Here is a 13758-nt window from a genome sequence, read left to right as displayed (position 1 = left end):
ATGTCTGCCACAGGCCCATTCACCTGCACTATGAGGGGGATCATCCTTGCACTAGTGCTCACCCTTGTAGGTAAGGCTACATATCCCTTCTTCACCTTTCTTTTCTAAATTTTCCTTAAATTCAGTGGCAGTGATTTGGTCTAGATTGAACATTACTTACCTGGTTTTTCATCTCTTTTTGTAGGTAGTCAGAAGTTTGACATCGGTAAGTAAATTTCCTTCTAGCATCTGTTTTCAGTGAATTTGCTGTTATTTCTATTTATTAGAACATGCTCACAAGTACTGTGAAAATGGCTATTGTTTCCCCCAGAGCCTGGATTCAGTAGCAGAAAGAGCTACTTGTACAGTTATGAAGGCTGGGTGTTGAATGGGCTTCAAGAAAAGAATTTAGCCAAGGCTGGCGTGCGCTTGAGCTGCAAACTGGAGATCAGTGGGCTGTCGGAGAACAACTACCTCCTCAAGGTACTGCACCTCCTAAATGTGCAACAGCGAGCTAAAATCACTGTTTTAATTGCATCTGGCCGATTGGGGTATAGGAAAGCTGCAGGAAACACAACTGGAGGCTTATCACTGTAGATGTCAGAGAATGAGCTGCAAGCTGCCGTTTCAGAGGGATGAGTCACCTGTGCTTGCTGTGGCAGTTGTTTGTAGCAGCTGCTCCTCAAGACTTCAAATTGGAAATACAGTTGCTGGGGGTTTGCTAGAAAATGGCAAACTAAAGACATTTTAAATTGCTCTAAGATTTGATTCTACTCTTAGCACACATTTCTAACTCCTTGTGGGAAGCCAGGACTTGAGTGTGTAAAATCATTGTCATGAAGGCAACTAATAAAAATAGGCTTAAAAAGTGATAAAAGCTAACAATAAAAAGTGACGCTTGATAAAGGTAAGATTAAAAAGTGAAAGTCATAAAAAGGAGTATGTAATAATGTTTAGTGTTTGAATAATGCAGTAAAAGACCTGTACATGTAAAATCATGCCTCTGCTGATGTCAGCAGTGATAGGACCTGGCTCAATTCAAAATAAATGTGCCTCAGATATGTACTTTTACCCTCTTAATTCAGTTGCAAATCAGGGGTTCTTTTTGGAATACTGAATTCAGTGGCAGCTGTCACCAGTTGTATTGAACTGTAGATCTTTCAAAACTGGGGGCTAGGGATTGCATTTCACACAATAGACTTTGTCCTGAAATTCTTGTATGGTGTGCACCAGCCTGTGCTCTGAGGCACCTAAGCTGCCAGTCACTTTGCCGAAGTTATAGAAATTGCTTCTTATTTACATTGTATCTCAGTGTTTATAAATATATTGTCCATTGTTAAAATACTTTGGTTGATTTAAATAAGTAACTAATATGAAGCAAATATAGTAATTAGTTTAGTCCAAAAAAAAAGTTGTATAGGAATAAGTTAAAATGAAACATCCTAAAACTGCAATTTTTTTTTACATTTAGAATGGTATAAGCTTTTTAAATGCTAAATTTAAAGCAGAACATTTATTATAAGGCTGACAAAAAGGGAGACTTTATTTGATATGTTAACTGCTTCTGTAAGATAAAATAGTACTATTGAGCAGACAGGATTTGCACTGGTTTTACAATAGTGTAAGCACAAGAATAAACTGCTCTATGATTTTCTAAGCCTACATTTGGAAGAAAAGAGTATCTCACTAGTGGTTATATTAATTTATTCCAATATGTTTGTGTATTTAGTACCAAAGGGGTTTTATTCACCTAAGTATCTTGATTTCCTCCCAGATCCGCTCCCCACAAGTCGAGGAATACAATGGCATCTGGCCCAGGGACCCATTCACTCGATCTTCCAAAATCACCCAGATGGTTTCCTCATGCCTTACCCAGCCCTTCAAGTTTGAATACAGCAGTGGACGGGTTGGAAACATTTATGGCCCAGAAAACTGCCCTGATACTTGCATTAACATTGTGAGAGGAATACTGAACATGATACAGATAACCATTAAGAAGTCACAGAACGTATACGAATTGCAAGAGGTGTGTTTCTTTCCATTCTAAAACTGTTTTGCTGAAAGAATGTGTTTATTCTCTTTAGCTGATCTTCCTCTGAGTTTCTGTCTATTTGCATCTACTTTTGTGTGTTTGCAGCAAGAAAAAGGTGATTTTCATTCATATAGAAGTAAATGTGTGCATGTGTGTTCAACAGATTACCTGGGCTGAATTCTTTCTAAGACATACGTCTTTAAGTCTTAACATGGAGTTCTTTGGAGAAAAAGAATTATTATCCATTAATTTATTTGTTATATGGCTTCTGTAATACAGCTATTTGATAAATTTTATTTGCTAATTGTTGATCTTAATTGATTACTTTTTAAGTTTAAACTCCATCCCCTGACCGAGTATTGCTCACATGCCTATTATTTAGTTCAGTAGGAATGATTGTATGTACTAGTAACAGATTCATTGAGAATTTTCATTAAGTACAACTTTTCACACAGTTAAATCCTGATATAATTGGGAAGTCTCATTTTCTGTATTCATCTGCCAGGCTGGGATTGGAGGTGTTTGCCATACAAGGTACGTCATCCAGGAAGACAAGAAGAACAGCCGAGTCTCTGTGACCAAAACTGTAGACCAAAATAATTGCCAGGAAAAAGTGGTGAAGAGTCTTGGAATGGCTTACATCTACCCCTGCCCTGTTGACATGATGGTACGTGAGATGTGGAAAGATCTTCCTAATTACAAACATGGCCACTGTGTTCCCATTTATTGACTCTTTGTGTCTCCCTGTTGTCCTACAGAAAGAAAGGATCATCAAGGGGACTGCCGCTTTCTCCTACAAGCTGAAGCAGTCAGACAGTGGTGCCCTGATCACAGAGGCGGTGTCTCAGCAGGTGTATCAGATCTCACCCTTCAGTGAACCCACCGGGGTCGCTGTCACGGAAGCAAAGTAGGTGGGACGTGAGCTTGCTTCACAAAATGAGAATAATTAGAGGTTCAATCAGTTCCCTTCACCCCCAACTGAAGTTAAATGAGAATTGAACTCCACAGCAGTTGAATGGAGATGTGTAATCACACTTGGAGTTTCCATAGGCCTTAAAGTTCAGCAAACCATTTTCTATTTGTACCCTGGTCAAACTGGCATTACAATTACATGGAAGAAAAGGAGAAAAGCTGTTTTGTTCACTTGTACCATAAGAATGCTAGTTTACTGCTCTGTTTGTTCTGAAAAGGGGCGAATTTGTAGTGTCGGGAGGAAGATAGGGTGTGTAGAAATAAGATCATTCATTACACCAGGTCAGTAGCTCTCATTCAGCAGACAGTGATTTTGCTTCTCCTTAGAAACAATTTCATTGTAGATAGCTCCAATGCCATTTTGTTGTAGATAGAAGGCTTTATTCATTAGCAAAATGTTTTCTTTTGATAAGAAAATTTTTTAAAGAGTAAGACAACTACCATCACAGTATCACTGAAACAACAAACAAAATTCACACATGGGTGAAGAGAGATAATGCCTTTCTCCTGTGACTCTTGTCTCTTGACAGACAACAACTCACCTTGCTGGAGGTGAAGAGTGAATGGGGGAGCTCCCCAGACATCTCCATGCAGAGCTATGGAAGCCTTCGATACCAGTTCCCAGCAGTACTGCCACAGATGTCAGTGCAGCTCATCAAGACCAAAAACCCTGAGCAACGGGTATTTTTTTCCAAATTTCTTTCTTAATAAAAAACAACAAACCTGATCATAAATTCCAAAGACTGTAAATATGCATGCCCTCTGTCTTGTGTTTTGTACCAGATAATCGAAACACTGCAACACATAGTCCTGAATAACCAGCAAGATTTCCATGATGATCTCCCATACCGCTTCCTGGAGCTCGTCCAGCTCTGCAAGCTGACAAGCGCTGACACCCTCGAATCCATCTGGAGACAATGTTCAGACAAACCCCGCTACAGGTATTTCATTGTATCAGCCTATAAGAAACTCTTCTGGTTTTGCGACCACTGGCAGTTAAAATGAAGGATTTTTAAAATCTCTTTGCAGGCGGTGGCTGCTGAGTGCAGTCTCTGCGACGGGCACCCCAGAAGCTCTGAAATTCATTAAGAGCAGAATCCGCAGTGATGACCTCAGCTACCTTCAGGCTCTTCTGAGTGTTCCCTTTGCTCTCCATTTCACAAAAGCTGATGAATATACTGTTCCAATAGCAGCAGTGAGTAAAGCCATGTGAATCTTCCCTGTCTCACAACGAAAGGAATGATATTCAGCAACTGTGATTAAGCACATTAGAGGCTGGATTCTCCTCTTGTCTGCACTAATTTTGTGGAAATGTTGACTAGTGAATTATTTTTGGCACAGCATTTATTAGAGGATAGTTCTATGTCTTCATTTCTGTATAATGATGTAAAGCCCTTTTCTTATAAGACCTTCTGGGAATAATTCCCATTTTAGTTTTCTGGGATCACATGGCACGCCTTCTACCAACAAAACTTTGTCCCTTTAATCTCTTACTTCTGAAACAAATGATGGTTGGGGTGTTATGTCACTTGAGCAGCTCTTTCAATTACAAACTAGTCCATGAAGTGGAAAATGCTGCAGGAAAAATACTAGTGCAAAAATACGTTGACACAATAATGAACCATTAATTCTGAACAGGATTTTTGCCATCTCTAGCCAATATTCTAAAACAGGAAAAGCAGAAATGGTGTGAAAATGCATCATTAATATAATTGAGTTGCACATTTTTCTAGAGGTATTCCATTTATACATTGATGTTTATCCATAATCTTAATATTTTCAGAGTTCAGTTGAAAAAATCAACATGTAGCTATGTAAGCTTATATGTGTATAAACTAGTGGGGAATTAAGCTCCTAAGTAAAGCTTCCAAATATAATGTCTACAGCCTACTTTAATTTGTTTAGCTAAGAACAGCAATCATTCTGAAATTGATCCCTTCAAATAAGATCTGATGGTTTTCCTGCTCTGAAAACTTTGTGAAGCACTGTATTAAATGACAAATTAATTTTTTTTCTTCTTCACAGGATTTAGTGACAAGTTCTCGAATCCAGAAAAATCCCTGGCTTCAACAACTTGCCAGCTTGGGATACAGTTCTGTGGTGAATAGATACTGTTCTCAGACCTCAGCTTGTCCTAAAGAAGCTCTCCAGGTAGCTTTTTGCCAAGCTTTTTTTTTTTTATAGCTTAGTAAAGTTCATTATATTAGCTTAATTCTTTAATATACAGTATAAAAAGGGTGACTGGAAATATAAATGCACATTTTGTAGGTTTTCTTCAGAGCAAAGGCATCAAATAATTTTGTCAATGTAATCATTTGTTTCATCATCGAAAACACAGTTTTCACATTGCGAGGGTAAAATCCTGAGAGAAACCACCATTGAGTGATTTTTGTCAAAGCCAGTTGCTTTATTGTGGTGGGCTTTTCAGTGGGTAAGGGGGACTCTGTGGACAGTCTATACATAAGAGCAAGAAGACTGAACTGTGCTTTTTTTACAGCCCATCCATGACCTGGCAGACGAAGCACTCAGCAGGGGCCGTGAGGACAAAATGAAATTGGCTCTGAAGTGCATTGGCAACATGGGAGAACCAGCCAGCGTCAAACGCATCCTCAAGTTCCTCCCCATCTTTTCATCCAGTGCTTCTGGTATCCCCATCCACATTCAGATTGATGCCATAATGGCCTTGAGAAAAATTGCTTGGAAGGACTGCAAAACAGTACGTAGGATCTGGTAGATTTTTTTTACTTAGTGAATTAGAATATGTACCATAAATGTAATGGTTTTAATGGTATTGTGTGTGGATTCAGTTTTTTCAAAAAAGATTATTTTTAGGAACAATACTACACAGTTTTACATTTAGCTAATGTTTTCTGCTAAGACGTAATGACAATTAGTCAGTAGGAATCTTCCAGCAGTGTTGCTTTTATCATCTATTGCAACCGACTAAATCCTGTGCTAGTTATAGATAGTGGACACTTAGCCGCCTAGAAGTCAGACATATAATTTAAATTGCCTCTGTAATCAGGAGGAGAGACACTTTCTGTTAAACTCCTAGGCCAGATGTTAGCATTGCTCTGCCTCTTTTAGACCCTTCCCTTGAGCTTGGGTGAGTCACCACTGACCCCACACTGAGGCTGCTGTCACAGAAAGTGTAGGCAAGACTTTCAGGTGGTTTAGGTATAGGACCTATATGAGAAACCATTCACTCAAACTGTCTTTGGTGAACTGCTGAACCTTTTTAAAACTGGTCTAAAATAGTGAAGCATGCTCACTCAATCAGTGGAGTTGTTTCAAACAATGATTTTGTCTTATTATCTATATTTTTTTCTTCCAAAGATGTTCACTGATATTTGCATGACAGTAATGCACAAAGCAATGCTGATGCCTTTTGGATTGTCATGGGTTGATAGATGGACATTTATTTTGGTTTCAGTGGCTTCATGGAGCTGTTCCACCATGGCCCCTTCAGTTATATTAGTAAAGTTATGTGGAACCCTGCAGTAAAAAAGATTAGGAAACCTTACTGCAGGGATAATGATCCTCTCTCCCATATTTTCTGTGGGTTAGGTGTGGATCCAGTTCGCAAAATAGTTTCAGTTATTGGTAATTCCAGACCCTGTTTTGTCTCTGCAGGTGCAGGGATATCTCATCCAGATCCTCGCTGACGAGTCGCTTTCCCCCGAAGTGCGGATGATGGCTTGTGCTGTTATCTTTGAGACAAGGCCTGCCCTTCCCTTGATAACAACCATTGCCAACGTGGCCATGAAGGAGAGCAATTTGCAAGTGGCCAGTTTTGTGTATTCCCACATGAAGGCTTTGTCCAAGAGCAGGTTGCCATACACGTACAACATGTGAGTAGAGACAGGAACAAAGCAGGTGCCCTTCAGAAAATAATGATCTTCTGCACGTGCTGACAACTGAAGTCAGTTTATTTACTGACAGGAGCTTGTTTCTGGATGCTACTACCTTTCTCATTTTGTTTAGATCTTCAGCTTGCAATATTGCCCTTAAGCTGCTGGCCCCCAAACTGGACAGGCTGAGCTATCGCTACAGCAAGGTCATACGTGTTGGTGGTTACTTTGGTGAGTAAGTGTTTCACTGACCAGGAAACTTTCACTTCAGAAATCCATTCCTAAAATATTAAGTCCTTTGGAGAAGTATGGTGTTCTTTGTTTCAGTGAGAAGTTAAATTAAATGTGAGACTCATATGGTTAGAGTAGCCATTTAAGAATTTCTGCCTGAAGAGTTAGAGTTTATGTAATGATATATCTTAAAGTTGGCAGTGGAAAAAGCTGCAGAAATATGATTTGAATGATAAACAGAATGGTTAGAAAAAAGATGTCTCTTGTTTTCTTCTGCCATAGATAACTATAAAGTTGGTGCTGCTGGAGATGTCCTTGTTATGAACAGCCCAGGAACAATGTTCCCATCAGCAATCATTTCCAAGCTGATGGCATATTCTGCAGGGTCAGTGGCTGATTTGGTGGAGGTAAATATTTACCTAAGTCAATAATAAATCAAATTAAAATTAGAACTCCTCACAAAATTTCCTCTCTAAGCACCTTTCAGACTGCTCCTTCTCCTGCTGTTTTGGTAGGCTGGTGTCCGTGTGGAAGGCCTCACAGATGTCATCGTGAAACGAAATATCCCATTTGCTGAATATTCCACATACAAAAAGATAAAGGAGATTGGAAAAGCTGTAGGTATTTTCAGTAATACAATGTGTGGGTTATGTGAAGGGGCATTTGTGATGCTTCTCACTCTAGCTAAGCCCTGTGTCAGGAGACAAACTGTTCTCCTAGGAGTTAGCTCAAGTATTTCTGTGAAGGAGAGACGTGCAGTGGGGACTGCAGGGGACATATGCCATGGCTGCAATGGCTTCTACCAGTTTTTGCTCTGGCTCTGCCTCCTCCTCACCTCAGAGATGGCTTCAGGAGGAGCATAGGAGGGAAGGGAGTAGCAGGCATTGCAGTACAGTGTGTCACATGCCTGGCAGGCTTCCTACTCCCTCCCTTCATCTACCTCACCTAGTTTACAAGAATATGCCTTTGTCTTCAAGAGATTTTTTTTTTGCAGCACTTTCAAACTGGGTTTAGTGGTACTAATGGCTCAGACCCTGCGTGTGAATGTTATTGTATTGGGATACCAAACATTTGTGGGCATCTCAATGGTGGAAGAAAGTGTGAATTAGTGCCATCATGCTATTTACAATTGGAAATCTTACAAAGGAAAAGGGCAGCTTGGCCAGTGATAGGTTTAGTTATGGGTGGTTTAGGATGAGTTATCATTTATGAAGTGTTCCATTAAGAAACTTTGCTTGTCTCTTTATCTGTTCCCCAGCTGCTGGGATGGAAGGAGCTGCCAACAGAAACTCCCTTGATATCAGCCTACTTTAAACTCTTTGGCCAAGAGCTGGCCTACATCAACATCAACAAGGAAGTGGTACAGCAGGCTGTGAAGGTACCAGGGCCCCGTGCTCTCTTTGCAATTCTGGCCAGCGTTCCAGCTCCCCATGCCCACATGCTGGCTCCCTGTTTTCCTGCAGGCAGTGCTGGAGCCTGCAGCCAGGAGCACACTGCTGAGGAGGGCGGCAGCCCAGCTGCGCGCGGGCATCGCGGCGCAATGGACGCAGCCGCTGTGGCTGGGGGGGGTGCGCTACATCGTCCCCACCGCCACCGGGCTGCCCCTGGAGTACAGCTCCTACAGCACGGCCCTGGCCAGGGCTGCTGCCAGCGGTGAGCTCTGAGCAGGGCATGGGAGGGACAGGGCCTGGGTGAGGCTGGAGAAAGGAGTGGAGAGCCAGGAGGTTAGAAAAAGAACTAGTTTGGGGATTGGAGAGTGGGGCAGTGAAGGTGTTTGAAGAGAAGGTGGATCCACTGGTTTGTGCATTGTGCTTGAATGGATTGAAGACAGAAGAGGTGAGATGAGAACTTGGGAAATCAGAGAGAGAGAGAGGCCACAGCATTCAAGGACAAAAAGCCACAAGAACTGCCTGGGGAGCTGATGCAGACATGGGTAGAAGGGGGTGGTGCCCAAGAGGTACACACACAAGCTATGGAGGATTCAATGTTGATTTAAAAAGAGAAGAAAATAGAAAACAAAAGAGCGCTGTTAGTAACATTAAGAAGGAGGGAGAGAAGAGGGCCTGTGAAAAGAGATGAGCTCTCTTTTAAAAGAAAAAATATGCAAGTGCTAATCCTCTTCAAGAAGTTAATTCAGTGATCACACTGTGAGCTGTGCAGCAGACTTAAATTAGGCAAGACTGACTCTAATATCTGCTGACACCATGTAAGGAATGAAGGGTGATGAACATGTGCTTGTGCTCTCCCACATACCCGCTCTTTGCTGGTTTCTGGTTTGTTAGTTTGCTTCAGTAACATCTTTGCAGCTCTGCCCCTGCTGTGTGTCTTCTGTGTGTTTGTTTGGGTTTTTTTTAATAACATACTTGTAGCCAAGTTGGGGAGGTATGGATTGGATGGATGGGCTGCAAAATGAGTGAAACTTGTCTGGACTACTGGTCTCCAAGGGTAGTCAACAGCTGAAAATATAATTGGTGGCTTGTTAGGAGAAACCTTCCTCTGTCATTGGCACTTGTTCATTGTCTTCTTTTAAAATTCAAACTTTGTAAAAGAAAGCATCCTCAGGATTTCTGTGTCAATATTAGCACTGAGTTGGTGGGAGCAGTTGCTGCTCTGGGGGGTCAGGCTGCCACTGACAGGCAGCTTAACAGGCTGGAGAGGATGGCCTGTCAGAAATGGGGTGAAATTTGACAAAGGCAATGGAAAGTCCTTCACCTGGAGTGGAGTCACCCAGGTGTATAGGCTGGGCATCACCCAGACAGAGAGCAGTTATGCAGGAAGGGCAGGACAACCTGGTATGATCAAGCAGCAGTGTGCTCATGTGGTGATAAAGGCCAACTGTGTCAGGAGCTGCAGAAGCAAGAGCAGAGCCAGTGTGACAATGATTTCCTCCTCTGTTTAGCACATTTGCAGCTGTATCTGGAGTAGAATGTCCAGTTTTGGGTCCACAGTACAAGATCCTCATACTTGATGTGAGGAAAGATTGGAGAGCAGAGGTTGTTTGGTCTTGTTCTCTGTATTTGCTCTGTCTTCTGACTCCACATGTTTCTGAAATTTTAGTGTTATATCAATTATCAAATTTTCAATTTGGGTCAGCTCTTCATTTTCTTAGTATATTTTATTTCCATTTTTAGTGTGTTGCATCAGAACCTTTGCCTACATAACAAGCTTCCTCTATATTTTCAGTGTTCAGGATCATGAAAGGTCTCATGTACCCCAAAGTCTGTCTTGTTTTCCAGCCATATTTGCTGTACTAACAAAAACACTACCTCCTACTGGAAACTGCTTATGTTTGACTCCTTTCTTTCATTTTTACAGTGTTTAAATATTGTTGTTGCATTTGCAGTTGATGGGAAGATATCTCCCCCTTTAACTGGAGATTTTAGACCTTCACAGTTGCTCGAATCCACTGTGCAGATTCATTCGGACATAAACCCCAGGTACGGCAGGTGGTTGCTGCTGGGGGGGGTCGGCCTGCCACTGACAGGCAGCTTAACAGGCTGGAGAGGATGGCCTGTCAGAAATGGGGTGAAATTTGACAAAGGCAATGGAAAGTCCTTCACCTGGAGTGGAGTCACCCAGGTGTATAGGCTGGGCATCACCCAGACAGAGAGCAGTTATGCAGGAAGGGCAGGACAACCTGGTATGATCAAGCAGCAGTGTGCTCATGTGGTGATAAAGGCCAACTGTGTCAGGAGCTGCAGAAGCAAGAGCAGAGCCAGTGTGACAATGATTTCCTCCTCTGTTTAGCACATTTGCAGCTGTATCTGGAGTAGAATGTCCAGTTTTGGGTCCACAGTACAAGATCCTCATACTTGATGTGAGGAAAGATTGGAGAGCAGAGGTTGTTTGGTCTTGTTCTCTGTATTTGCTCTGTCTTCTGACTCCACATGTTTCTGAAATTTTAGTGTTATATCAATTATCAAATTTTCAATTTGGGTCAGCTCTTCATTTTCTTAGTATATTTTATTTCCATTTTTAGTGTGTTGCATCAGAACCTTTGCCTACATAACAGGCTTCCTCTATATTTTCAGTGTTCTTCAGGATCATGAAAGGTCTCATGTACCCCAAAGTCTGTCTTGTTTTCCAGCCATATTTGCTGTACTAACAAAAACACTACCTCCTACTGGAAACTGCTTATGTTTGACTCCTTTCTTTCATTTTTACAGTGTTTAAATATTGTTGTTGCATTTGCAGTTGATGGGAAGATATCTCCCCCTTTAACTGGAGATTTTAGACCTTCACAGTTGCTCGAATCCACTGTGCAGATTCATTCGGACATAAACCCCAGGTACGGCAGGTTTCTGAGGCTTTCCATATGAAGGAGGTTTTTAAGGGAAGGACAGAACCACATGGGTGAAAAGAGCACCTTCCTTACACCTGACTGCTGCACTCTGTTTCAGCTTATATATACAGAAATTTGCAACAATGGGTGTCAACACAGAGTACTTCCAACAAGCTGTGGAAATTCAAGGCAAGGTCCTGACAAGAGTGCCAATGAAGTTTGATGCCAAGATAGACATGAAGCTGAAAAATATTAAGATTGAAACAAATCCATGTCATGAGGAAACTGAGCTGGTGGTTGGAAGGTACAGTAGCATTACTGCAGAATATTTTGTGTTGCTGAAGCCTGACAAAGTTCACTATTGACTGACCTCCCACAGAGGTCTCTAGATAGGCAGAGTGATTCTTCAGAACCTTTGGGATAAAGCACAAAGAAGAAATATACAGTAGCTAAAAATCAGAAGATACTTGAATTATTTAGCAGTGTAATTTCTATATTAAATTGTTTATTATTTTGTGTTATTATTTTTTTATTACTTCATTGTCTTTTGAGGATTTTGATTTATGTGTTTGAAGGAATATTTCTGATGTTTCGGAAATTTTGTTGAAATTTATCCAGACCTTGAAAACTTCCTGCAATTAAAGAAAACTATATTTGCCATTAACTCTTTTTTTGTTTTCAATAATGTTTATATTTCAATATATTTCAATAATGTTTATATATATAAATATTTCAATAATCTTTATATATAATCCCTGTGTTCAAATATCTTACCTCTGTGCTGTCACATGATACTTACAAGGATGTATTAATCCAAAAACAAGGGGTTGGAATAATTCACTGTTTTTTGCATATATCTCAACAGACATAAGGCTTTTGCTGTATCAAGAAATTTAGGAGAACTAGGTGTTGAAAAGAGAACTGCAATTCTCCCAGGAGATGCTTCATCAAATATTGTGGAAGAACCTTTCAAACCATCAGATAGAGCTTCCAGTGAAGATTTCACAAAGGTAACCTATTTTTTTGGCTTATACTGTAACATTCACCCTCTCTGCAGTGGATGTCTGTAGTTTCACTCTTGGCTGTGACAGTCCCAGTGGCACTCACATCCTCACCTCTAACGCAGCCGGAAGCTGACAGCACCTCAAGGAAACGAGCCTATGGCTCTCAAGAGGATCTTGGCCCCGTCACGGGAAGGAAAGCTCATAAACGAGACATTTGTGTCAAGCTGCAGCACCTTGGCTGTCAGCTCTGCTTTTCCAGAAGGTCACGAGATGCCAGCTTCCTGAAAAACACCTATTTGCACAGACTCATCGGAGAGCACGAAGCTAAAATAGTCCTGATCCCAGGTAAAATACTGAGCATCTTGGGCCTGTCAGGGCCATTTGAAGCAGTATAACTCTCTAACGTGTGCAATTGGTGTGTAGTTGAAACAGATGCTGATATTGACAAAATCCAGCTGGAGATTCAGGCAGGATCCAGAGCAGCTTCCAAAATAATTAATGAAGTAAACGCGGAGTCGGAGGAAGAGGGTGAATCATCTCTGTATGGGGACATTCAAGCTAAACTGAAGAAGATTCTAGGCATTGACAATGTGTTCAAGGCAAGTGACTTTGAGTATGGCAGTGGGGAACATTTTCCCCTAAATGAGGGCAAGAATTAGAAGTACAGTGTGGGAAGCTGGCATGGCAAAGGCTGGGGCTGTTTTGGAAGATGCCAGTGCCCCAGGCTGAGGTATTGCTCCTGTGGGGTGCATCCAGCAAGGTGGGCTGGGCTGGGCTGGGTTTCAGCTGGTTGGAGTGGATCTGAGGGAATTCTGCAGCTTCTGCTGTAAGTGAGGCAGGGAGGTGGTTTTTACCTTGAAAAACTGATATGAGAACCAGCTTTGTCCAACACCCACAGAAGTTTTACTTTGTAAAAACAGGATCAGATGTATTCTCTCTTTTGCACCTCTTGGATTGTGTTTGCAGATTGCAAATAAAACACGACACCAGAAGAAGCGACCTTCAAAGAAAGAAAACACTGTGCTTACAGAGCTTGGGGCAGACCCTGATACAAAACATCCCTCCAGCTCATCTTCTGCCTCCTCAGTTGCCTCCTCTTCCTCATCATCTGCTGTTTCTCCTCGTCGTAAAGAGGCTGGTGATGAAGATGAAAATAATCAAGAGGAGCAAGCAAGAAACAAAGATGCAAGCAGCAAGAGCAGCAGCAGCAGTGGCAGAAGTAGCAGCAAGAGCAGCAGCAGTGAGAGAAGTAGCAAGAGCAGTAGCAGTGGCAAAAGCAGCAAGAGCAGCAGCAGCAGTAGCAAGAGCAGCAGCAGCAGTGACAGAAGTAGCAAGAGCAGCAGCAAAAGCAGCAGCAGCAAAAGCAGCAGTAGCAGCAGTAGCAGCAGGAAAAACAGCAGGAGCAAC

At 41.6% G+C, this 13758-nt stretch overlaps 1 protein-coding gene across 1 annotated transcript in view; it reads left to right on the top strand.

The window, feature by feature from the left end:
- The window catches only part of LOC102041050 (vitellogenin-2-like), a 23982-nt gene continuing 10224 nt past the window's right edge, over window positions 1-13758 (top strand). The window contains 23 exon segments of the mRNA XM_031057899.1: window positions 1-70; window positions 185-205; window positions 311-462; window positions 1754-2005; window positions 2517-2678; window positions 2770-2918; window positions 3514-3664; window positions 3767-3924; window positions 4013-4178; window positions 5009-5134; window positions 5481-5699; window positions 6617-6834; window positions 6968-7065; window positions 7348-7472; window positions 7581-7682; window positions 8324-8443; window positions 8529-8718; window positions 10409-10502; window positions 11466-11651; window positions 12213-12357; window positions 12474-12696; window positions 12775-12950; window positions 13318-13758. The exon segment at window positions 13318-13758 is cut by the window's right edge and continues 29 nt beyond it. Of these exon segments, the coding sequence (XP_030913759.1) occupies window positions 1-70; window positions 185-205; window positions 311-462; window positions 1754-2005; window positions 2517-2678; window positions 2770-2918; window positions 3514-3664; window positions 3767-3924; window positions 4013-4178; window positions 5009-5134; window positions 5481-5699; window positions 6617-6834; window positions 6968-7065; window positions 7348-7472; window positions 7581-7682; window positions 8324-8443; window positions 8529-8718; window positions 10409-10502; window positions 11466-11651; window positions 12213-12357; window positions 12474-12696; window positions 12775-12950; window positions 13318-13758 (3744 nt within the window).

This window comes from Geospiza fortis, unplaced genomic scaffold, assembly GCF_000277835.1.
Source record: "Geospiza fortis unplaced genomic scaffold, GeoFor_1.0 scaffold403, whole genome shotgun sequence".
Lineage (NCBI taxonomy): Eukaryota > Metazoa > Chordata > Aves > Passeriformes > Thraupidae > Geospiza > Geospiza fortis.
Note: the sequence above shows the minus strand (reverse complement) of the source record. Positions and strands in the feature narration are given on the sequence as shown.